Source organism: Eptatretus burgeri, chromosome 16 (assembly GCF_056783735.1).
Source record: "Eptatretus burgeri isolate ZD-2024b chromosome 16, Ebu_testis_v1, whole genome shotgun sequence".
Lineage (NCBI taxonomy): Eukaryota > Metazoa > Chordata > Myxini > Myxiniformes > Myxinidae > Eptatretus > Eptatretus burgeri.
Window position 1 is genome coordinate 30,350,725 of NC_140976.1, and position 25,054 is coordinate 30,375,778.

Sequence of the window (25,054 nt, forward strand, 5' to 3'; positions counted from 1 at the left end):
TGGCGGTGATAGTGACATAGACAGTCTTGAGAGTGAATTCGCTCACTACCAGGCAGACGCCTCCATAGCTACAATTGCTACTGAGACAGTGAGAGTGGATGAGCAGTGGCATCGGATTTCACAGCTCACAGATCCCTGCACTGGTGCCAAGAAGTATCCTAATTTGAGCAAAGTGATGAAGGGAATCTTGGTCATTCCTCATTCGAACGCATCATGTGAGCGGGCACTCAGTCTTGTACGGAAGAATCATACTGAATTTCGTCCCAATTTGAGTGTCAAAACCCTGGAAGCTCTCTTAATTGAAAAACTAGCTCATAGCACCCCTTGCTACCAGAGAGAATACAGCAAAGACATAATCAGAAGGGCTAAAAGAGCCACACAGCTGTCACTCAGCAAAGCTGCCATGGAAAAAGCAAGCAGCAGTAGTACCAGCCAGTAAGGTAAGAAAAATATTGCTTCTTTTGTGCTTTTTGTTAATCTTTGATTGTCCCCTAACTTACTAATATTAACATACATGTAACATTAAAAAGTGCACAATTTTCCCCTTTTTTTGTTCAAAAAGTGGGAATTCTTAACATGTTTTAAATGCTCCAAAATAGGGCTCAGAGGGCACTAGAGAGCGTCTAGAACCCCAGAGCTTCCAGGGCCCTATGGCGGGCCCTGGACCCCGCCGCAAGGGTCGAGCGCTCCGCGCTCGAGATGTGTGCTTCGCGCACATTATTTGGTGTCGGTTGCAAATCCTCCCTAATTCTGATTTCCAAAAGTTGGCATCTCTGGATTAGGAATCCTCCGTCGTGCAAAGTCCTTCCTCAGCCCACCCGAGCTCCTGACCACTTACAAAGCTTTAGTCCACAGCCTGATGGAGTACTGCTCTCCTCTCTGGGCTGGTGCTCCTGCCTCTCACCTTTCTCGGCCTCACACTGTGGAAACCAAGGCATTTCGGATGATTGGTTTCTCCCGCGATGACGCCGAGTCTTTGGGCCTCTCACTCTCTCACCACAGGCAGGTCGGTGGTCTTTCTATCTTCTACCATCTCCTCTCCAGTCTCGCCCCCCCCCCCCCCCCATGTTCTGTCTGTGATATGTTCCCCCATATTTTCGTAGGGCACTCAAAGTCTGCCAGCAACCCCCTTCTGGTAAAACTACCAAAATCCCGAATCACTACTCACCTTCACTCTTTCATATCCTCTGTTTTCCCGCCTTTGGAATAAACTCCCACACTCTCTTCAATCCCATTCTTCCCTCCAGGCCTTCAAAATAGCCATTCACCACCACCTCTTATCTTCCGCCATCCAAAACCTCGATCTTTTCTACCCCGTTAATCCACCTCCAACCCACCTTCAAATTCCCTGCTTTCCTTGCTGAAAGTTCCTGTGGTGTCCATCTTGTATACCCCGTGATCCCCACCCCATCCCTCTCCCTTCCACAGATCTCCTAATGTCTGTTCCCCACTGTTTTGTCCATCCCTCTCCCTTCCACAGATCTCCTAATGTCTCTGTTCCCCACTGTTTTGTCTATCCCTCTCCCTTCCACAGATCTCCTAATGTCTCTGTTCCCCACTGTTTTGCCATTCCTCTCCCGCACCTTTTGTCTAATGCCCCCTTAGCTGTGCATTGTGTGTTCGCTCTCATACGAGCCTCAACAATGTATACAAAAAAAAAGACGCTGAGGACCAAAAAGTTCCTGAGGACCCAAAAATCGCAGAAGTTCCCGAGGACTCAAAAGACCCAAAAGTTCTCGAGGACCCACAAATCTCAAAAAATTATCGAGGACCCAAAAGTCCCAAAATGTTCCCGAGGACCCAAAAGTCCCCAAAGTTCCCGATGACCCAAAAGTTCCTGAGGACCCAAAACCCTGTAGAGTGTAGACCCTTTAAGACTCCACTATAAATGGATGAGGTGTGTGTGTGTCGTGTGTTTTGTGAAGTTCTGCAAGAGCGTTCTGATGTGGAATGTAATACGGCAAAATGATTGTCATGACCTTCGAAGTTGATCAGGCTAAATAACTACAAAAAAAACCGTTAGAATCCCCATGTTTTAAATACACGCCACGTTAACGTATATCAAGCAGCTTAATACGTCCTTCCACCACAGCATGGCATTCTAATTACAAAATAAATTACAAAAACAATGATAACATTGTAACATAGCATATATTAATTAATACTAATAATTTTTACAACAATAAGAAGAATAGTAGTATCACATGGCAATAATAATTATGAACACATAATCCCCAATGTTGGCTCCAAGCACCTCTGGGCTTGGAGAAAGGCAAGCCTAATTAATGTTCAAGCAGTACAGCAGGTGGGTATGCAACAAGGCTGTGAAGATCAATGACAATTTGGTCCATCGGATCAATGGATCCACTACTCCAATAAAAGATTTGGATGATCTTATTGACTCGAAGTTTGATGTAATCGGGTTTTTTATTTATTTTACTTTTCCAGTACACCAGGCTCATCGGAGGTGGGAAAGACACGCTCAATAAAGAACTTGCACATCTTATTTGATTTTCTTTTTAAGCCTGAATCGTTGCTGCACAGATGGTGGCACCTGAGCATTTTTTTTTGAACCTTGCGATGCTGAACCAACTCACGATTTTTTGCTCCTGTCTTTGTCCAGGAGAGGGTGATGTGGAGACGTCGTTTGAGATGGAGCTGGCGAGTGCTGGTCTGAGTGCACACCTAACAGACGTGTGTATTACATTTGGACCAGAACAGAGTAGACGATGGATAATTGAGATTATTATTTTGAAATTTCTTTGATAGGTGTGACGACCTTATACCATGAATGGCTGACAATGTAGATCAGAGGTAAAGGCCCGGTCACACCTTGACGTTTTAGCCAACGTATGCCGATTTTTGAATTTTTTTTTCTAAAACGCTGGCGCACATTGAATACGTTATGGGTAAGTTTTGATAACATTGAGAGCACGCTGAAAAACACTGCCATACGTCGTTGTACGCTGGCTTTAAACGTTGTACTTTTTGGTTGTCCTCAAATTTTTTCATGCTTGAAATTTCACGACGTATGCCGGCGTATGACTCACACGTTCCGCTACGCTGGCCACAAGTTGTATGCACGGTCTGCGATCGTTGACAGACGTCAACACATGCTACTTGTAAGTTAATCATAAGTTGAGACACGCCGAGGTAATGTTTAGCGTACCCGAAACTTATTTCTAACCTATGATTAATGTGTTGTTGGCACGTTACGCGATCGTTGCCACACATCGACAGACGTTACTTTTAAGTTACTCATAGGCTGAAAGACGTCGGGATAATGGATCGTCCTTGCGTCAGCGTCCACGTCCACGGCCACGGCCAGGACACTTATTTGCAGCATTCTTCAAACTTTTCTTCGGCATGACGAGGATGTTCACACTTCGATGTCTAGCTTGGCGATGATTCCAATTGTCCATCGGCAGCGTCTATTTAAAATAGTCGAGTTTGAGCGTTTTAACACGTTCAGAAGAAACGATTAAAATTTCCGAGCGCCAGCGTCAAAAAACAAAGGCGAGTGACAGCAATTTAAATCGTTCATTGTAAACAATGAAAATAGCTGAGTGGTACCGTTTAAAAGTCGTTGAGTGTAAAAAAAAATCCAATTGTTGAGCGCAAGCGTCTACTTTCAATAGTCGAGATGGAGCCATTTAAATCGTTGAGTTTATCATTTAAATCGTTAAATCGTTAAACGCAAGGACGATCCATCATAACCCACACCCTCCCCCTCACACTCACCTACTACTGCCAACATGAACAAACTACTACTAATACTAATACTAATACTGATACTGATACCGATACTGTTACTGATACTGTTACTGCTGACATGGACATCGACTCAAAAAGGACTCGAAAACACTGTTGGGTTCCCCTTTTATGAGCAGCATTTTTATATACCAATTCCCAAAACCGCTGGGAACACGTCTTTATATGGCAGTTGTAAGCTAGAAACATATTCATTTATTTTTTTTGTCGACCGGAAGACGTCATTGGAATACGTCTACATACGTCGATGTGTGTTGGGACCACGTAAAGAATTGGTTCAAAGCACGTCAAACATAAGTTAGAAATAAGTTTCGCGTAAAAAAAGACATTACCGCGACGTGTTTCGACTTATGGGTAGCTTTACTTATAAGTAGCCTTTGTGGACGTGTGTAAGCGTCCGCATATCGTGTGTAAAACTTATCCCCATCGCATGCGGAATGTGTGTCATACGCCGAGTACATCGTAAAATTTTGAACATGTTTAAAATTTCTTGACGTACTCTAGTTACTACGACGTATGATAGCGTACTTTAGCGTTCTACTCACGTATACCAAACTTACTCATACCGTATTTGACGTGCCCCAACGTTTTAGACACATTTTTCTTAGGTTGGCATACGCTGGCAAGATCGCCAAGGTGTGAGCGCAATGTTGACACTTCCATTTCTACGGCAGTTATGATTCGAATCGTTGTGCGTCAGCCTTTTAATAGGCTACGTCACGACATCGTCGGCGATGCGTGCAACGCGCTATGCCTAAGTTAGACTATCCTTGGGCATCGGTTGTGTAGGCCGACAACAGGTTCAGCATTCGTTGGTATAAGTTATCTATAACACAACGAAACGTTCTGTGTCCGTTACCAATGCGTTATACATAAGACCAAGTCGCTATGAATACGTCCGAATCTTTAAAAAAAAAACATCAAAAGTTCAACGTAAGCCAGCGTTTTACATGCATTTTAATACGTTGCCATCGCTGACTAAAACGTCAAGGTGTGACCGGGCCTTAACACACGAATCACCTTTGCTCTGTCTCCTTTTGGTTTGATGAGGGTTTGTCTGTTTACGATATTTTACAGTGCCTTCAGAAAGTATTCACACCCCTCGACGTTTTGTCACATTTTGTTGTGTTACAGCCTGAATTTAAAATGGAATTAAATTTAAATATTTTGTCATCAAGTTACACAAAATACCCCATTTTAGACAAAGTGAGAACATGTTTTTAGAAATTTTCGCAAATTAATTAAAAATGAAAAGCTGAAATGTCTTGCATCAATAAGTATTCAACCCCTTTGCTATGACACTCCAAATTGAGCTCAGGTGTATCCAATTTATTTTTTATCATCCATGAGATGTCTCTACAACTTGATTGAAGTCTACCTGTGGCTAATTCAAATGATTGGACATGATTTCAAAAGAAACACACCTTTGTATATAAGATCCCACAGTTGACAGTGCATGTTAGAGCAGAAACTCAACCATGAAGTCGAAGGACTGTCCGTAGAACTCCGAGATAGAATTGTGGAGGCATAGATCTGGGGTTTAAAACAATTTCTGGATTGTTGAAAGTTCCCAAGAGCACAGTGAGCTCCATCATTAGGAAATGGAAAGAATATGGAACTACCGAAACTCTTCCTAGAGCTGGTCTTCCGACAAAACTGAGCAACCAGACAAGAAGGACCTTGGTCAGGGTGATGACCAAGAACCCACTGAGTACTCTGACAGAACTACAGAGTTCCTTGGCTGAGATGGGAGGACCTGCCGGAAGGCCAACAGTATGCAGCATTTCACAAATTTAGGTTTTATGGTAGTGTGGCCATACGGAAGCCAATCTTGAGAAAAAAGGCACATGAGAGCACGTTGGGAGTTTGTAAAAAGACGCGTGAAAGACTGATGAATGGGGCAAAAGATTCTGTGGTCTGATGAGATGAAAATTGCACTCTTTTGCCTGAATGCGAAGTGCTACGTCTGGCAGAAACCGAGCACAGCTCATCACCCTTCTCGCACCTTCCCTACCATGAAGCATTATGGTGGCAGCATCCTGCTATGGGGATGCTTTTCAGTGGCATGGACTGGGAGACTTGTAAGGCTAGAGGGAACAATAAATGGAGCTAACTACAGGCAAATCCTTGAGGAGAACCTGCTTCAGAGTGCAAAAGACCATTGACTGCAGCGAAGATTGATATTCCAACAGGACATTGATCCCAAGTATGCAGCAAAAGCAACACTGGAATGGCTTCAGAACAAGAACATGAAAGTCCTTGAGTGACCCAGCCAAAGCCCAGACTTGAATCCGGTTAAGAATCTGTGGAAAGACTTGAAGATTGCTGTTCACTGACGCTCCCCATCCAACTTGACAGAGCTTGAGCAAATCTGCAATGAAGAATGCGAGAAAATCCCCAAATTTCAGATGTGCAACGCTGATGGAGACATACCCAAGAAGACTCGAAGCTCTAATCGCTGCCAAAGGCGCTTCTACAAAGTGTTGACTCATGGGGGTTGAATACTTATTGATGCAAGACATTTCAGGTTTTCATTTTTAATTAATTTATGGAAATTTCTAAAAAGAACGTTTCCACTTTGTCATTATGGGGTATTTTGTGTAGATCGGTGACAGTTTAAATTTACCCCATTTTTCATTCAGGCTGGAGCACAACAAAATGTGACAAACTTGAGGGGTGTGAATACTTTCTGAAGGCACTGGGAGGTGCTGTATCATTGGAAGTGCATTACCAATTCTTTCAAGCAAAATACGGTACCTGAAGATGAACCCTTTAAAGTGCAACAAAACACAAGTTTCAATAACACATGGTTACTTTAGATCTGAGCATTATCATAAAAAACACATATTCATGTATTATTTTTTTTTTAAATTGCACCATTAACAAGCAATTGTAACAGTGCACTTCCCAGTATTTTCTTTGGAGGAAATCATATCTTTCCTTCATTGTGATCCACGTTTGGGTGTGAAAAGTCACGTGATTAACAATAAATAAATCACATGCACACACTGCAACAGAGTGCCGATTCATCCAGCATTGGTTCCGAGCCTTCATAGGTTTCTCAATTCGTCGGGAACTCCCCAAAATTAGGTCAAGAGTCTGGGCTTCCAATCTCCATTATTGTTATGTGTACATAAGGTGCAGGCGTGGTAGTGGGAAAAATACAATCGAGAAATAGAAAGTAATAAGGAGGGTGGTGGCCTTTGTTTTACCTAATATTCTGCTAGTCTTGTTGCCCACGTTCATGGTTCATTTTCAGGGTAATATTCTGCTTGGAGCTGCTGGTGCTTATGAATGGAGAGGAACTGTTATTTACCAAACTCGTGGAGCAACAGTTGTTGGAAAGACGACCCCGACCCCGATGTCTCTGTCTGATAAAGATGGCTATCTTGGTGAGCTTCTTCCTCTTATCAAGTCTCTTTCCACATTCCTAATAGGGAAATATAGTGGGGAAGGGTATGATATGTCTGTTGTGAAAGGTTCAGTAATGGTGTAAGATATAAGTCTGGGATAGTAAAGTGTAATACAGGTTATTGTTCACATTCTGGTGATGTGACCTCATCTTTATTATTTAAAAACATTTCAAAAAAGATTTAGGTTGGACAACTTTGCCCACAAACCCACATGTCCACTTCCAGTGGAACACAAAAAGGCGATGATGAAAACGACCTCAGGGCTCATTATTTGTATTTTGCAGTAACACGATGCCCCTTTCCCTTGGGAATACTGAATAGCTCGCACACGATGAAGACAACTCGGCGGTCCAACCTGAATCTTGCCTGCTGGGCAGCTGTACTACTTTGTGGTGTCTTCAGTTTTGAATACACACAGTTGACTGAACCATATTTCAGGGCAGCCAACCGTTGCATCATAAAGTATCCTGTTTATTTGGAGGGGTTATTAAGCTGTCTTTTGGGTCCATGGGCATTCGTAGACATTAAATATATCATAGCACTTTTCAAAAAATAAAGAGTCGGCGATTGATTGTCAGATTGGAAGGTGATGGCAATCAACCCAGTGTACCTCCTGCCTCAAATGGCATTGGTGGCCCATAAATTCAGCAACAGAAGACAGATGAATTTCACATTACTACTACCAATACTACTATAATCAAGTTGCTGCAACTGTTTCACAATATATTTTAGGCAGAGAGGTTGTAGAGGAAGTTGATTAAGTTCCTATCACTTGGGCATTCATCAAGCCTGATCCTGAATACTTGTAATTTGCAGGATACTCTGTGACCACAGTTCAGCATGGAGGGCGTAAGCATGTTGTGTCTGGTGCCCCTCGCTGGCAACACGAGGGGAGTGTCTTCTTGTTTGACATTCCCAGGACATCAAAACAGATCACTGTCAAACAGAGGCTTACCAGCTTTCAGGTAATGTTTTTCTCATTGTCATGATTCATTTTTACTCTGATGTTTGGCACCTATGTTGTTTGTTGATTGATTTGGACCAGAAAAATCATCTTCTTTGCTTTAGACTGTTGGTCAAGTTATGGCTTTGAGTTTCAGGGCTGGCCGGATAGCTCGGAGAAAGTGCACTCACCTCTGACATGTTTTGTCTGGGTTTGAATGCTCACCCGACTATCAACTGTCACTCTGGTGAGGTGTTAAACCATACAATATGCTATATTTGGAGGGGACATTTAACCAGCTGTCCTGTTTGCTAGCATTTGCTTATAGATTCATCAATACCCCATGGAACCACTCGAAAAGGTATGCCATTGTGTGCCATATAGATTGCAAATTCTGATTTCCTACTCTAATATAAGTGTGTAATGTGTGGGGATCGGAGGAGGGAGGGAGGTTTTTAAAAATTCTTTTTTTACAGAATAGGCACACTCCCAGAAATGATGATGGCTATCTTCATTGTCAGGGTAGAGGAAGTTGATGATGGCTATCTTCACTTCATTTTCAGTTTGATTAATCTACTGAGATTAATCGAATCTCAGTAGATTCATCAAACCACCTTGCCAAATTTAACTCTTACTTAATTTGCACCTGTTGGTGACAAGCTCATTCTATCATCTAATTATCAGATGTTATCACATGTCCGATGTATTGTATACTTTGTTGCTTACTTCACTGCAGCTTTACATTACTGTCCTCTTTCTCCATTTGCATCCATTCTTCCTGGTGTCATAACTCCAAAATCACAGCTGGGGTCCTACTTTGGAGCAGAGGTGTGTGATGTGGACCTGCAAGGCGATGGGGACACTGACCTGCTGCTTGTCTCTGCACCGCTGTTCCATACACATGGAGATGAGGGCCGTGTTTACATTTATACTCCACTGAGAGATGTGGGTATGGTTCAATCATAATACAAAATCTATAAAACATATTCTGAATGTACATTTTGGTTGTGAATGCAAAGTATTTTTGGTCGTTACTACCTCTGCCAGCTAAGGTGGATGGAGGTGATATTTTCACCCATGTCTGTTTGTTTGTCTGTCTGTCTGTGAGCAGGATATGTCAAAGAGTTATGGACGGACTTGGAAACTTGGTGGACAGGTTGGGTGGGTGACAAGGAATAATTGATTAGATTTTGGTGAAGATCCTGATCTAGAGACGGATACTATAATTTTTCGAAGTGATTCTTTACCATTGCGAGACAGGGCCAAAAACGATATATACCATGATATCTCAAAATGCTGTGGATGAAATTTGGACAAAACTTGGAGGAAAGGTTGGGGATGTGATGAGGATGAATTGCTTCGATTTTGGTGAAGATCCTAATCCGGATCTGGAAAAAAGAATTTTTTAAATTTTCTTTGTGATTCTTCACAATAGATAGATAGACCCTGTATATACTATAAATATATACATAGAGACATATAGAGAGAAACAATATACTGCATAGCATAATATTTCAAAATGTTGTGGGCAGGTTATGAGAAAACTTGTTGGATGAGTTAGGTAGGTGATGAGAACAAGCTGATTAGATTTTGGTTCAGTTCTGGATTCAGATCCAGCCTTTCAGTGGGATAGAAAACATAAACTGTTCAGTCTGGTGGCGGTATGCACCCTCCCGTTCTCATATTTAACAGGCTCTCCCCTCATTAAGAAGAGGAGCACCAAGTTCACAATAACATTATTGTTGTTAAAGGGTAACTGACCTTAAAATCGCATTTCTCTTGCATTAAAAATGGAAAAGAGCAAATGCTGTGATGGCCCGTAGACCAATTGTCACATACTTTACCATTATCCATAACTTCATTGATTATTATAATATATAATAAGGGGTTTGGGAGGTGGGGAGGAGAGATGAGGGGAAGGCAGACGTGCAGTGGAGTGTGAATTACTATTCATACTGTCTCATCAAAATTATTCTGCATAGAATAACAGTGAAGATGGAAACAAAATAATGTCTGAAATATATTTTCTACCAGTCATACTATAAACACCGCCTGGAGATAAACCGCTCAGACACGTCCGGAGATAAACACCATTCAGACACGTCAAGAGAAAAACATCGTCCTGCCATGTCCGCAGTCAAACACCGCCCGGACACGTCCGGAGTCGAACACCGCCCGGACACGTCCAGAGTCGAACACCGCCCGGACACGTCCGGAGTCGAACACCGCCCGGGCACGTCCGGAGTCGAACACCGCCCGGGCACGTCCGGAGTCGAACACCGCCCGGGCACATCCGGAGCCAAACACCGCCCGGGCACGTCCGGAGCCAAACACCGCCCGGGCACGTCCGGAGCCAAATCCCGCCCGGGCACGTCCGGAGCCAAACGCCGCCCGGGCACGTCCGGAGCCAAACGCCGCCCGGGCACGTCCGGAGCCAAACGCCGCCCGGACACGTCCCGAGCCAAACGCCACCCGGACACGTCCGGAGCCGAACGCCGCCCGGACACGTCCGGAGCCAAACACCGCCCGGACACGTCCGGAGCCAAACACCACCCGACACGTCCGGAGCCAAACACCGCCCGGACACGTCCGGAGCCAAACACCATCCAGACACATCTGGAGATAAACACCATCCAGACACATCTGGAGATAAACACCATCCAGACACATCTGGAGATAAACACAGTGCAGAAATGTCTGGAGATAAACACTGCCCAAACACGTCGGAGACAAACACTTTCTGGACATGCCCAGAGACAACCACCTCCCAGACATCCTGAGGTGAGCACCATCTGGAGATAAACACTGCACGGGCATGTCAGGAGACAAATACCGTCTGGAAATAAACACAGTCCGGACGCGTCAGGAGATAACCATCTGCTGCTGAGGTCAATTAATAAGTTCAAATTTTGAAATTCGACTAAGTTTAAGAGATTCTAGAGGTTATCGTATGTGTGGAAATTGAATAAAGTCATAAACACTGGCATCTCCGGGCTTTTATAAGCAGCGTGATGTAGCCAGCGGTTCGTAGGCATGAAGATGAGGCATTCGATGATATAAGTGAGGAATGTGAAAAAAACATTTGAGCGCTTTATCATTAGGAAACCATTGTGGCCTGTTCCAAGTCAAAGCATTGTTGAATAGGCCAAAGAAAATGGCGAATTAAGTCCCCAGCAATCTGACAGAGGGAGATATGATAGCAATCTGCTCAGGGGCTGACCAAGGATAATGCCTTGATAAATGATAATTAAATAAGACTGTTAATTATCTTCAAAATGGGTGTTTTAATTAACCCAAGCACCCGATTTTCATTTATGCACTACCTTGGAGTTCTCTTAGTATGCATGTAGAATTTCAGGCTGCTGGGTTTCATGGTTTTGGAGTTATGGAAGAGACACACAACACACTGACTGACACACACTGACATTTATTACTAGAGATGAGCCACAATTTTGTCTGAATCTCAATATTCCCCAATGCTCAGAACGAAACAGCACTAGGCACTGCCATATTTGGCGGAATGAGGAATCCATCCATGCATTGGGACCGTACTCTGTGCAGAGCGTTGGTGCTGCCTAATCAGACTCCTTGGCTATTGGACACAATCCTGGACGAGTCACCACTCCGATACAGTATACCAGCAAGCTGGCACTCATTTTGCCGACCTCAGAAGGATGACAAGCAGAGTCAACCCCACCTGGTATTAATTCAACAGCCAAGTGGGGTTTGAACTCAGGATCATAGGATCCCAAGCCCACCACCCTAACCATTAAGCCAACACCAGGCATGAATGAGGAATCTCAAACAGTTACTCTGCCCTCAGGGCAAGAGATGGCATGAATATATTGCTAAACAGATTTTTGAAAGTGCCAAGAAGGTGATTTGTGTTCTGCAGTGTTCATGTACATAATTCAATTGAAATGAAAGAAAGGTTTAAAAGGTTGTAGAAGAAATACAAAACATTTTTTTTTCAGAAGTTAACCGTCATTGTTAAATTAGTTCTTCACGATGTTGTTTGTGTCTTTATTACATCCCTAAAACAGTTAGTTTCTTGTTTGCAATTATTTTCAATTTTGTTTGACTGCCAGACAGGCAGACAGACTAAACCTTACTCCTCTGTGTTCATGTGTTATCAGGACAAGACTCCATACAATTTGCCAAATTCAGAACCAAAGTACTTCTAAACTGCATGTTTGTGTTCCAATTCATGTTCTGCAGTGTTCAAAACGTATACTTCAATTGATAATATGATTAGTAGTTTCTCGATCCTAGACCAAGGTTTGTCGACAGACAAACAGGCAGACAAAGTGAACCAATAGCTTCACCCCATTTATGCTTTGCACGCGTGGCGTCAAAATAGGTGTTGTTTCCTTACTTTTTCCTCTTCATTTAAAGGACTGAGCAACCATGGGTAGGAGGAAATTCCCCCTTGGTTGCCCTGCTGAGTGCAGAAAGAACGCCGAATGCTCTGGAAAGTGACGTCACTTCCCCCAATTTCAGCGGCTGTGTTTGTGTGAGTCAAGTTTGCTGTTGACTCATTTATCTGTCTGCATGTATGTGTCATTTGTGTCACAGCTCCTCTATGAGCCTTAAAGCCTGCGAATAAAATAAAAAAACCTTAAAATGTCAGCTTTCCACTTTGTGGTATGGCAGCAGTACTGGCAACTTCACCTGGGCTCAGGCTCGGTCCAGGGCTCGGATCTGTATTGTTATACCTTCATGAGCATTCTCGAAGTTACATTTCCACTCATGCTACTGTACATTTAGTGGTCCTTGGCAGCAGTGCAGGTCTTGTCCATTGAGGTTGTGCAACTGATACAGCGTCCGATTGTGATACTTGCTTTGAATGTCAAATTGTATCGAATGCTCAATGACAGCATCGGATATAATCACACTTCAAATGCTGAAGAATCCTAAATTGCACATCTCTATCTCATGCACTGAAGGAAGTCACGATCTGGCTTCCTTTGATATTGTCGCCATCTATCGATGTGCAAGTGGGGCTGCAGTCACACATGAGGAAATTAATTTCTGACTCGGTTTCTTCAATCATATTATATATATATATATATATATATCATTACAGGGCCACCATAGTCAAAAGTATCATGGTTAAAAAAATTGAAATGCAATCGCTCTGATAGCTGACAATCTTTAAGCTTGACGTTGACCAATAGTCACCCCTTTAACTCTTCAGTGTTAACCATGTGTGGTTTCTCTCCCAAAAACGTGCTGTTATGTTTTCGAGATGATGTTGACGAGTACCATTATTTCAAACTAACTCAAAATTAACAGAATTCAGAATTTACTGCACTCATCACTTTCAGATTTAATAACCTTTTGTAAGTCTTTCATTGTGTAATGTCATGTCAGTAGATTATTTATTGCTGATGGAACATTTTCCACTCGTGTTGCAGTCGTGAGTGAATGCAGAAGTCTATCACAAATGAATCATAAATTCTCTTTTTTTTTTTTTTTTACAAACACAATGGCACAACAACACAATTGATCTCAGAAACACTGCTGTCTCCATGGAGGAAATGAAAGCCACAAAACAGATTGTGAAAGCAGTTCTCCTTGTGTACGGTTAAACAACTAAGTAGTTTAGTTTGATTTCTGTATCGGCCACACTCTTGCTCAGGAAAATTGTAAATTATATTCTGAGGGCAAATGTGCAAGGCATAATTTGCAGGATAAAAATAGTTATGGCTGAGCAGATATCACCTTTGGAATGTGGGTGCTTTGAAGGATTGCTGTGAAAAGGAGTATCAGTGTTTATGTCGACAACAAAACTTGTATGAACCTATTAAAATAAATATGGAGAGGATGTCAGAATAAATAGAAGTGTACAGGCTGATATTTTGTTAATCCGTCGAACTGGAGGACATTCAGAGAATTATACTCGGGTACAAAGTAGCTGCAAATGTCAATAATGGATACAAAGGAAAAGGTCGTTTGAAGGAATGAGAAAGGAAGAGGACTATGATTAACTAAATTTTGAAGGATTGCATTCAGTTGGTAACTCGTAAGACATAGGACAGGGAAGTATTCTGAAGTTCGTTGAAAGCCAAAGGGAAATGTGACAAAACCTGTGAAATGAGATTGCTCATGGTCAGCTTCTCGGAATGCTACTTCATGAGTGAATCCCCAAAGTATTCGGCACCCATTGCGATACGAGGTACTCATGAACCGAGACGATCAATCCTTGATCCTTGGAATCATTGTAGGAGAGATGAAGAGAAGGGGGAGACGATGGTTCACCATTAAAAATAAATAGATAAAAGGAAATACAAGATGAGCTAATCGATCACGGTATGAGAAACAGGTCTCACCGAAGATTCACGTTCTTTAAACACTTCTATCAACTTGTCTCTCAATATCTCAGGTCTACTTCAGTTTACCATGCAGCTGTGGCCTACCTACCATTCAGGTGTAGGGTGATGCAGGAACAGACCCAAGGAAGATAATTTTTGTCGTCAAGGTCAACAGAGTGAGCAGGATTGGGATTTGAACCTGCAATCAGAAGATTATAATGAGGAAGCTCAGCACATTTGGTTAGGACCCATTGAGTGTGCTTCCCAGCAATGCGGTGATTCATTCACGTTTTGCAAAATCAATGCTTCCCAATACATACATATTATTTATGCAGTTTAATTTATATATTATTTATACACTATAACGCAGGAGTGAATTAGAATGGCACTCAGTGGAACGCATACCTCCACCAGACTGAACAGTTTACGTTTTGTATCTCACTGATAGGTCAGATCTGGATCCAGACCTGAACCAAACCCTAACCAACTCGGCTTGTTCTTGTCACCTAACCAACATATCCACCTTGTTTTTTCATAACTCGGACACAACTTTTTTCAGATATTGTGCTATATACCGTTTTTGGCCTCATCTCTCAATGGTGAAGAATCACTAATAAACATTTAAAAATCCTTGTATCCGGATGTGGATCTTCACCAAAATCGAATCAATTCTTCCTTCTTACATAGACAACATGTCCACCATGTTTCGTCTGAATCCGTCCACAACTTTTTGAGACATCGTGATACACACACAAACGTGTGTATATATATATATATATATATATATATATATATATATATATATATATATATATATATATATATATATATATATATATATATATATATATATTTAGTTTTTGGCCCTATCTTTCAATGCTGAAGAATCACTTTAAAATTTCTAGTCATCAGATCCGGATCTGGATCTTCACCAAATTCTAATCAGTTCATCCTTGTCATACAACCAACCTGTCCACAAAATTTCATCTGGATCCGTCCACAACTTTTTGAGATATCCTGAACACAAACAAACAAACACGAAAAAGTTGTCGTGCAGACCACGACGCTTGCAAAATCCACCCTCTCTCCAAAGATGCCATGGATACATCAAATTGTCCATTTCATCAAGATTAAAATTGACAATCTTAATCAAAGCTCAGGTCAATCGGATGAAAATTGGTTATTTTTCAGATTGAAATTGATTCTAGAAGTTTTGACCTTGAGTTGACGTTTGACTTTTTGACCTCAAAAACGGTTGCTTTCCAAATTCAGTGATGGAGTATACAAATCCTGTTCAACTTTCAAGTCATTCGGATGAAAAATGATGATTTCAGAAATTTGACCTCAAGATAACCACCTTTCAGTCATTTGACCTGAAGACTTTGACCTCAAAATGAACAGGCTTCTCAGTTGAGACTACCTCTACAACTTGGTAAAGTTTCATGATGATCGGTTTCGAATTGTGACCTGGAGGCAAGACAGACAGACAGACAGACAGACAGACAGAATAACAAAATCGACTGACCAATGTACTTGAAAAATCTTCGATTTTGCAGGTAACAAACAGACAGGGAGAGAAAGGGGTGAAACATAACCTCCTTCGCCTTAATGAATCCATTTAATTAGATTATGCAGAGGTAATTATGTATCCATTTGAAGTGTTTCTTTCAAGAATATGTATGGAACATGAGAGCGACTGTTTCACCTCGAACTTGGGGTGACATGCTAATACAAGTCGACCATTTTTATTCTTCTTCGAAATAAAGTACTGAACATGTAATTTGACTTGCAAAGTGATGAACAAGACCTTGCTATGAATGACGATGATGATCTCCCCAACATGTGACCACGTTTATTATTACCATGGATGATACTTTTTTTCTGGATGTAGGGTTCGTGGATGTTTAGTGGGAAGATACTGGAGGGGGATTCCAGGGAGATCTGGTCACGCTTTGGCAGTGCCCTGGCGGAACTGGCAGATCTGGATGGAGACGGACTGCGTGAGGTTGCCGTAGGAGCTCCTCACGAAGGGGATCATTCTGGAGCTGTCTATATCTTCCGTGGTCGCCGAGATGGACTGGAAACAACGCCGATTCAGGTCAGGCTTTTGCTCTTCCACAACTTTTGCTATTGTCTTTGGCTTACTGGATATCATGTGACAAGACCATTAACAGTCATCGAGGAATTTTGAGTCGCCTATTTAAGTGTGTAGATCTATTCGAAGGTCTTATTGCATTGAAGGAGCGATTCTTAAACCAGGTATGTCAAGCGATCATCCTGAACACATTGAAAGGGAGCGGCGTTCCAACCCAAATTATTTAATACGTCGAGCTGTAGGGTTGATATTGATACTTGAGAATCAGGCTTTTGTGATGCTGCATTGATAAGAGAAATAACAGTTTTGTGAGACCTTTCCCATGGAACATTCTCAAGATGTTCAGTTGGTTGGTCTATTGAGTGTATTTATCTGTCTTTATGTCTGTGGAACTCATTAACTTGAGATCATTAAATTGCTAAAGAAGCTGAAATGTTCTCCATTCCTGGAACCTACATATTGTCACGTGTTGCTGATTTTATTTTTGAAACGATCTACAAACGTCAAAAGCATTTAAAAATATATTATGTATCCCCTATATGCTATAGACAGGACAAAAGGTGCACAAGGACACGATAGACGAAGGAGGAGGTCTTTTCTCTAAATGTCTTCTCTTCTTCTCCCTTTTCTCCTTCGATGATTTGTATCACAGGCACTAAAGTTAATCATAATTTGTATTTGATTTGCCTCAACATGTCGGTTGTGCTCTTGAATGAAACCTTTCAGGAAAGTGTAGGCCAACTTCATCCTGATTGTAACCCGTTAACGTCAGGTACTGTGTGTAATTTGGCCCTTTTCTAGTATAACTAGACTATTTTCCCGATAAATGTGAACAACTTGGTGGTTGTTTTTACATTTGTTATATTTTTCTTGGTGAAACTTCTCAAACTTGGTGAATAGCGAGAACTTTTGCAAGCACGAGATCCCACAAAACAGGGCATAGTGTGAAATAAAGCACACACATGTTGACAATTTGTTGATGCATGACTTATCCAACTCAGAGGACAATGAGGCCCTAACCATGCTTTAAAAACAGGTGCACATCATCATCACCTTCCTATGCCACACACATGCATTAATATCCCCACTAGATCCAAGTACCTCTCTTACACCCCTTCAGAACGATTGGCGACCCCGTGTTGTGTGCCCGGGTCGGATTCCATTGAGAGAAATCCACACGTCCTTGATGTTCACATTAAACAGCCCAGTCGTGCTTGGAGGAAGAATGATGTTTACAAATAGCCAGGATTCTTCACTTTTGATGCAAGCTTGAAGGAAGAACTTTCCTTCTTTGGAATCATGCTGTGATGGCCGGGCGGAAGCTGGAGGAAGAAGGGTCATTATTAATTGCCAAGCCACCTCACTTTGGTTGAAGACTTTGAGGGAGAATATTCTTCAAGGCCACAGATGGCCACAGAAGGCCCTCAGTGCCCTGACGTAATGTTTCCTCATCGTGCGGAATTCATGTTTCCTCACTAGCTTGGCGGATCACTTTTTTTAATTGTTCGTTAGTTTGCCACACCGAGGTATCGCTTGTTGTGACTGGTCAGCAAAATGTTGTTTGTTGCACCAAATCCATTGTACTTCAAACGTGTTATTACTCAGTGGCTTTTTGGACACAGGTGGTCAACGTTGAGACTCCACACAGCATCATTGGGCAGAGATCGCATGGAGAACTTTTTACCCAGAGGACACCACAAAGTTTTCTAAAAATCCCAAATTTCCAGTGGCACCTCAATGATGAAACGATAATTGTTTTTTCGTCACTTATCAGCCTACTTCGCACTGTCTGCGATGGGATCGTTGGATTTACGACACAAACTGCAATCTGAAGGAGATCATGCTTGGAGATGTAGCATCCCTGCCACTGCAGTCAGATTGAACCCCACCAGCGGAACAAGTCCAGGACCAGAGAGCTTGGAGTTCGAGCATGATACTGGAACAAGTCCAGGACCATGATACCTCGTTCGAGCTTGGAGTTCAAGCATGATACTGGAACAAGTCCAGGACCATGATACTTCGTTTGAGCTTGGAGTTCGAGCATGATACTGGAACAAGTCCAGGACCATGATACTTCGTTCGAGCTTGGAGTTCGAGCATGACACTGCGATGAGCTAATCCTGCCATTATTTTTAATAGCAACTGTCAAATGCAAAGTCAGAAAATCTGAAATTTTGCAAAAAACACAATAAGGATGTTGTATCGTATAACTATTGGCCTGGGTATAATGATCACGAGCAGTCACAAAGGCATAACCAGGTCTTTGTTTTTGCTTTGAATCTCAGAAACAGTTTATCCCAATGAACTGGAATTTTATACTCGAGGGAAAGTTGTTTTCATTAATATAACAAATTATGATGATCACACTTCATCTCACAGATGACTACAAATGTAAACATTGCAAATGATATTTTCAGTGACATTTCCACCTATTGGAGCAAGACGTTCTTCGGTGCCGCACAAATGAAATAACTAAAAGGTAAACCTAACAAAGGAACCACAGCAGGATACGAGTTGTGAAAAGTCGTTTGTTTCAGTCGATATGAGCAGATGCAAGATGCTTTGATGATCCAGAATGATGATCAAAAATAGAATGCATCAAATTTACAACAACCTTCCTGCTTCTTTCGCTTTTAGTTATATACCATCAAAGCTCATGGAAGAATGAGGTGGCAGAGGACAGCAAACTGATCGTTGGGCAGTGAAGCCACATTTGGAGAAAATAAAAGATTGTGTGTTGAGATTAGGGATGACAGGAGATGCTGGTGCACTGCTTACTTGTAAACATCTGGAGGCATGGGTAGGATAGAATAGTCTCAGGAAGGCAGTTCCACAAACAGAAGAAAAGAGTACAGGTGTGCACTGTGCAGTAAGCCTGGATTATGGAATTTTAACCTGGCATTTCTGGGAAGGCTGAAGGCTTGGGAGAGCAGAAGGAGCTAGACGGGACGAGTGGTAGTTAAAAACAGAGGCCGCTGTTCTGTCTACGATGTGAGAGAACACAACAACATTTGCTTTGACTTTATTGTGAAAGATTTATATTATGTTGAGAACTTTTAGATTCCATAGGATTAAGGAACGACAGATGTTCTGCTGCGGTGCATTCCAAAGGGGAGAGCGGTACTCTATTGAATTATGGATAAAGTTTTTGTTGGTTGTGACTAGTTCTGATTAAAAAAAAAAAGAATTGGATCGACGGAGGATGTCCAGTCTTCGGCTGTATTTGGAGGTTGACCCATTTTTGGAGGTCGACCTTTGCTATGTAGTCGACCCATGACAGGTCAAGGCTGATGGTAAAGCCTAGAAGTTCCAGAGACTGAATCTCATCCAGTATCTGATCATGGAATTAGATGGCTGTGTTCAGTTGATGATTCTTCAGGGTACTGACTGAGATTTTCCAGGATTGAAGGACGCTTTCCATTTGTCAGATGAGAATCGAATCAATTGCAGATCAACAGAGAGCGAGACATCTGCTGTCTACCAGTCAGTGGCGTAGGTTAGTGTATTACACAATGTGGAGTTGTTTGCATAAAGGACGCGTTTGCAGAACATCATAGAGGTCGATAATGTTGATAAGGAACAAGCTTGGGCCCAAGTCATTGCTTTGGAGCACAAATGCCTTGGCTGGGAGAGGAGAGGATAGGGTTCCATTGATATGAACATATTGACTGTGCAAGTTCAGGAAGTCAGAAAGCCCCTTCTGAAGGTGGTCTTCATTGCTGTAAATGTTACTGAGAGAAGAGTCGTAGCCTGTCCAGAGTTACGTGACGGGACCAAATCCAAACCGATGGTCAGAGATCATGCTGTTTGACAAGAAAATATATTAGATAGCAGCAGCAATGATGGATTCCATGATGTTGCTTATAATCACAAGTAATTTTACAAGTCTGTAATTAATAGGATATCTTTCTACACCCTCATGGTTGATTGTAGTGATATGTGCTGACCTTCAAGCAGGTAAGAGGTAGCCAAAGGAGGACAGACTGATCAGCACAGACTGAAGAGAAGCAAGAATGTCTGAGCAGGATTTGAGAACATGAGTAATGATGCCATCGGAGCCCATCATCGAAGCAAGATCTGAGCTAGATATAACTTTCTTTCCCTTCTCGGGTTGGAAGGACACAGAGTCCAGTAGACAGCGTTACTATGGAATGCGATGGGGACAGAGTGGGATGGGTTGGGTACGTGAATTTGGAGGCAAACACTGAGTTGAGACATTCCTCCTTGTCTCAAACAGAGACAAGTGATTTACAGACACCAGAGACAGACTTGACAAGGCTCCAGCACGACATTGCTCATTGAGGGAGAGGAGTCTGATTTGAGTAGAGCTCAGCCTTTTCATCGAATTCAAGACAAAGTCTTGGAAGGCGGTCCTGATTAAGGTGTCGCCGTGGCCTTCATCTTGGATAGGTAGAGGCTGAAAGTATGGTACCATTGTGAACATGGACACGGTAGAGAAGTTTAAGAGGAGTTTGTCAAGGAATGCTCACTGGATTAAATTTTCTCCCAAGGCCTCTTTAATCTCAATCTCAAAAATTATTGCAGGGATGAAATTCTCTTTTTCTTTTTAGTGTGTCCTAAATTTCATGGCAGTTTCACATTTTGTTTGGAGCTCTACGGGTCCTGGTTTCTATAGCGGTGTGATGCAAAAATTTTTAAAAATCAATTTCATCAACAAAATGATTACCAGTGGTGGAGGTTATGTTTTCAACCCTGTCTGTTTGTTTGTGTGCAGGATATCTCAAAAATTTGAAATTTAGTGTGCAGGTTGGGTGCGTGACGAGGACAAATTGATTGGATTTTGGTGACGATCTAGATCGGATCCGGCCGGATACTCGAATTTTTAAAGTGATCCTTTTCCATTGAGAGGTAGAGAAAAAGTATACATAGCATGGTATCTCCTAAAGCTAGGGGCATAATTGGATGAAGCGAGGTGGAGATGGGTATGTGACAAGGAAGGGTTGATTCGATTTTGGTTCATGTCTGAATCCAGATCTGGCCTCTCAGTGGGATACAAAACGTAAACTGTTAAGCCTGGCAGTGGGAGGTATGCACTCTACCGAGTACCCTTCTAGTTCATGATAGGTTTTCAATCTTTAGTGTAGAATACGACAGCAACATTTTGTTATGTATTTGCTTGTTTATGGTATCATTGTGCTCACATGACAGTTTCCCAGCCACAATGCAAATTTGTGTTGTCCACCTCCATAATGAATTAATTTTCCATTCGGTTATTAATACACTTCGCTACATTCAGTATGATTTGTCATTTCAAAGTGTAAGATATATCAACACAGTATTAATTTTGCATTCATAAATCCTGGCTGTATGCTCTGCAGAACTTAATCCATTTGGCTTAACAGGAGTTCACTCAAAATATTTCAATACGCAACCCTGAATATTTGTCCACTAATTTGCTTTCACAAAACTATTATCTACATGCAGCCCCATTTATGTTAAATAAAGACATCAAAAAAGTGAAACGTCACAACGTGGCAAAGACTACTTTGATAATATCTTTACTTGCTTGGAGAAAGGTCGCAATTTGTTTGACGAACCACTTTCATATTTCCAGCAAACGTGTAACCCCATTTAAACTGCATGAATGTTACAAAGTGAAATGCTGTGAAACTCTGACTCATCAATCTATGGCTGACTGACCTTTCTTTATCTCTTTACCATTTATATTTTGCAGAGAATTTCCTCTTCCACTGCTGGACCATCATTCAAGTTATTTGGTCGTTCACTTCATGGAAAGCTCGACCAGACCGGAGACGGATTACCCGACGTTGCCATTGGTACACAGGGCTCCGCTGTGTTGCTACGGTAAAACGTTTTGAAATTACATGAATAAGTGAATCATTTTCAAAAAATATAATTTGGTTTGTGCAGCCAGAACTCCAATGCAAATTGCTTTTTGGAATAGAGAATTGGTACATTCAAGTTGATAATATGTATATGTGTGTGTGTGTGTATATATATATATATACATATATATATATATATATATATATATATATATATATATATATATATATATATATATATATATATATATATATATATATATATATATATATATATATTAAAGGCTCTTCTGGCAAAACAGTTGCATAGGCTTTGCCAATTAGTCATGGGCTGAGCAGAGTTACAGCTCTCTACATCCCAGTAGGATTACACTGCAACCAATACCAAGAAGATAATTTAATTTAATTCTCAATTTTATAGATTCGACATAAATGGATCGGTAGTGGTATTCCCATTGCTTGGCCCCCAATTGACCTCACTCTCTGTGACTTTTTATGCGGTGGTTTGTCAAGGACATAATGGATCCACATACCCACCAGTCCTTGGAAAAACTACGAGATCGCATCACCAATACTTTTCAGAGAATATCATGTGGCATTTGCATAAACGTCTCCAGACGTGTCTTGAAAGAGAAGGTGGACATGTTGAGTACTAAATAAACTTTCAAAGTGTCTGCTTGTTTTAATAAAGGGATCAAAATTGGTAGCTCGAAGTGGGGACACCCTGTACATGAATGCAGAACTTTGATACCATCCATGTTATGAGTGCTCTGATCGTTCATCAGCTGAATTTGATTGTGTACAGAATGTTTGATGTAAAACCATCAGGCACAAGTTATGGGTTAAATAATGTCATTTTTCTTCCAGATCCCGTCCTGTTGTAAACATCAAAGCCACCATGACATTCAGCCCAGAGAAAATCCCGCTGGTGGAAAGCAGATGTTCCAGCACTGCAGATGCGAACAGCAACATAATTCAAATGAAAATCTGCTTTGAAGCAACTGCTGTTAACTTCAAGCCAAGGAGTAATTTATTCATTGACTCATAATAATTCAACAGCATAGAGTTTTGTTTTTGAACAAAAGAAGCTGAGTTTGATGAATGAAATGTCTATTTTATATCTGGTTCAATGTGGAAAAATCGCTTCTTAGTACTTCCTTATACTCAGTATTTGGCATTGTTGGGAGTTTTTCACAACAGGCTTGATATGACAACTCCACAAGCACTATTTTGAAAATGGACTTGTAATAAGACCGACTCAGAAAATTTTGGGAACATATGCTAAAAGTCAGTGGTGGATGATCGGAGTTGAGCTCAACATTTTTCGGGTCTATAACTCAAACTCTTTACCTTTGAGACTCAAGGACTTCAACTGGGAATCAAACTTGAGATCATATGACTTGACGTTCACATCAAAGACGATTTTGAATGTCATATTTACACTGACTATGACATTATGCCTCTCTCAATGCCATTATATGTATACCCATCTGCTTGTGTCGGCATATACAGTACACCCATGTGTACATCTACGTATCTCCCACGAGGATCTTCAAAATCTCCCACTTGCACTCAATTGATACCTTGGAGTTGCCTGAGCATCGCACTGTCCTTTCTGCTTTTGCACTCTTATGAATTCACTTCGAGCTCTGCCTTTCCTCCTTTCTGGTAATTTGGCTGTTGCCACCTAATTAGTGTGCTGCAGGGATCGCTGAATCATGGTCACATGACTAGCCAAATTTGCATGACACAAACAAGGCTATACCACATCCAATAGGGTAGTGACAGCTGCTGATAAAGTATCATGGCAATGTACTTTCCATCAGCCGATTAAGCTTGACAAAACTTGACTTCATCAGCGGTATCCAGGAATTTGTTATCTGTTGAGGGATTCACTTTATTTTGAAAATGTTAGTGTCACGGGGAAATCTGTCAAATCTCACACCCTCACTACGTCTCTCTGAAAGGACTGTCTGGAACTCCCCCCCCCCCATCTACTTTGTCAACAATCCTCTTGAAGAAGTCCTTTCATTCAAGATTTTGGGTCTCATTTTCTGCCCCAATCTTTCCTGGGAAAGCCACATCTCCAAGCTAGTCTCCAAAGCCAGTCGCTGACTGGGCATCCTCCATCATGCAAAGTCCTTCCTTGGCATACCTGAGCTTCTAACCATTTACAAAGCTTTCATCTGCAGTCTGATGGAGGACTGCTCCCCCCTCTAGGGTGCTGCTCATGCCTCACACCGAGCTCGACTTCACGCTGTGTAAATCAAGGATTTTAGGATCATTGGTATCTTCCACGATGAGGCTGAGTCTTTGGGTCTTTCACTCTTTCACCGGAGGCAGGTTGGTGGACTTTCTGTCTTCTCCCGTCTCCTCTCCGGCCTTTCGCCCTCCTGATCTGTCTGTGATGTCCCCTTTGTATTTCCTCAGGGTGCTCAAGGTCTGCCAAAAACCTAGTGAAACTGCAAAAATCAACAATCATTTCTCACCTTCACTCTTTCATTCCTCTTTTTTCCCACCTCTGGACCAAACTCCCACACTCTCTTCTGTCCCACTCCTCCCTCCAGGTCTTCAAAACAGCTGTTCACCACTAACTCATATCTCCCCCCCCCCCCATCCAAAATCTTGATTTTTACAACCCCCTTTAATCCTTCAAATTCCCTGTTTTCCTTCATGAAAGTCCCGTTAGTCCCATCTTGTTTACCCCCTGC

General features: G+C 41.8%; 1 protein-coding gene and 1 long non-coding RNA gene across 9 annotated transcripts in view; one reads left to right on the forward strand and one right to left on the reverse strand.

Annotated features, from left to right (window-relative positions):
- Positions 1–25,054, forward strand: part of LOC147010807 (integrin alpha-M-like) — a 174,630-nt gene that overhangs the window by 70,899 nt on the left and 78,677 nt on the right. For all 3 annotated transcript variants that reach the window (XR_015052164.1, XM_085858811.1, XM_085858812.1), the window contains 7 exons: positions 2,624–2,694; positions 7,031–7,163; positions 8,001–8,149; positions 8,932–9,072; positions 16,333–16,539; positions 22,232–22,362; positions 23,211–23,368. Coding sequence is in view for 2 of the 3 variants with exons in the window: in XM_085858811.1 (XP_085714937.1) it covers positions 2,624–2,694; positions 7,031–7,163; positions 8,001–8,149; positions 8,932–9,072; positions 16,333–16,539; positions 22,232–22,362; positions 23,211–23,368 (990 nt within the window). In the remaining variant the exon portion in view is untranslated. The remainder of the gene's footprint in view (positions 1–2,623; positions 2,695–7,030; positions 7,164–8,000; positions 8,150–8,931; positions 9,073–16,332; positions 16,540–22,231; positions 22,363–23,210; positions 23,369–25,054) is intronic.
- The window catches only part of LOC147010808 (uncharacterized), a 46,292-nt gene that overhangs the window by 10,221 nt on the left and 11,017 nt on the right, over positions 1–25,054 (reverse strand). For 5 of the 6 annotated variants that reach the window (XR_015052169.1, XR_015052166.1, XR_015052168.1 and 2 more), the window contains 2 exons: positions 14,551–14,640; positions 14,217–14,338 (listed from right to left, as the gene is read on the reverse strand). This is a non-coding gene — a long non-coding RNA (uncharacterized LOC147010808). Of the gene's footprint in view, positions 1–7,087; positions 7,202–14,216; positions 14,339–14,550; positions 14,641–25,054 lie in introns of all 6 variants that reach the window. The other variant, XR_015052171.1, reaches the window with a different exon arrangement.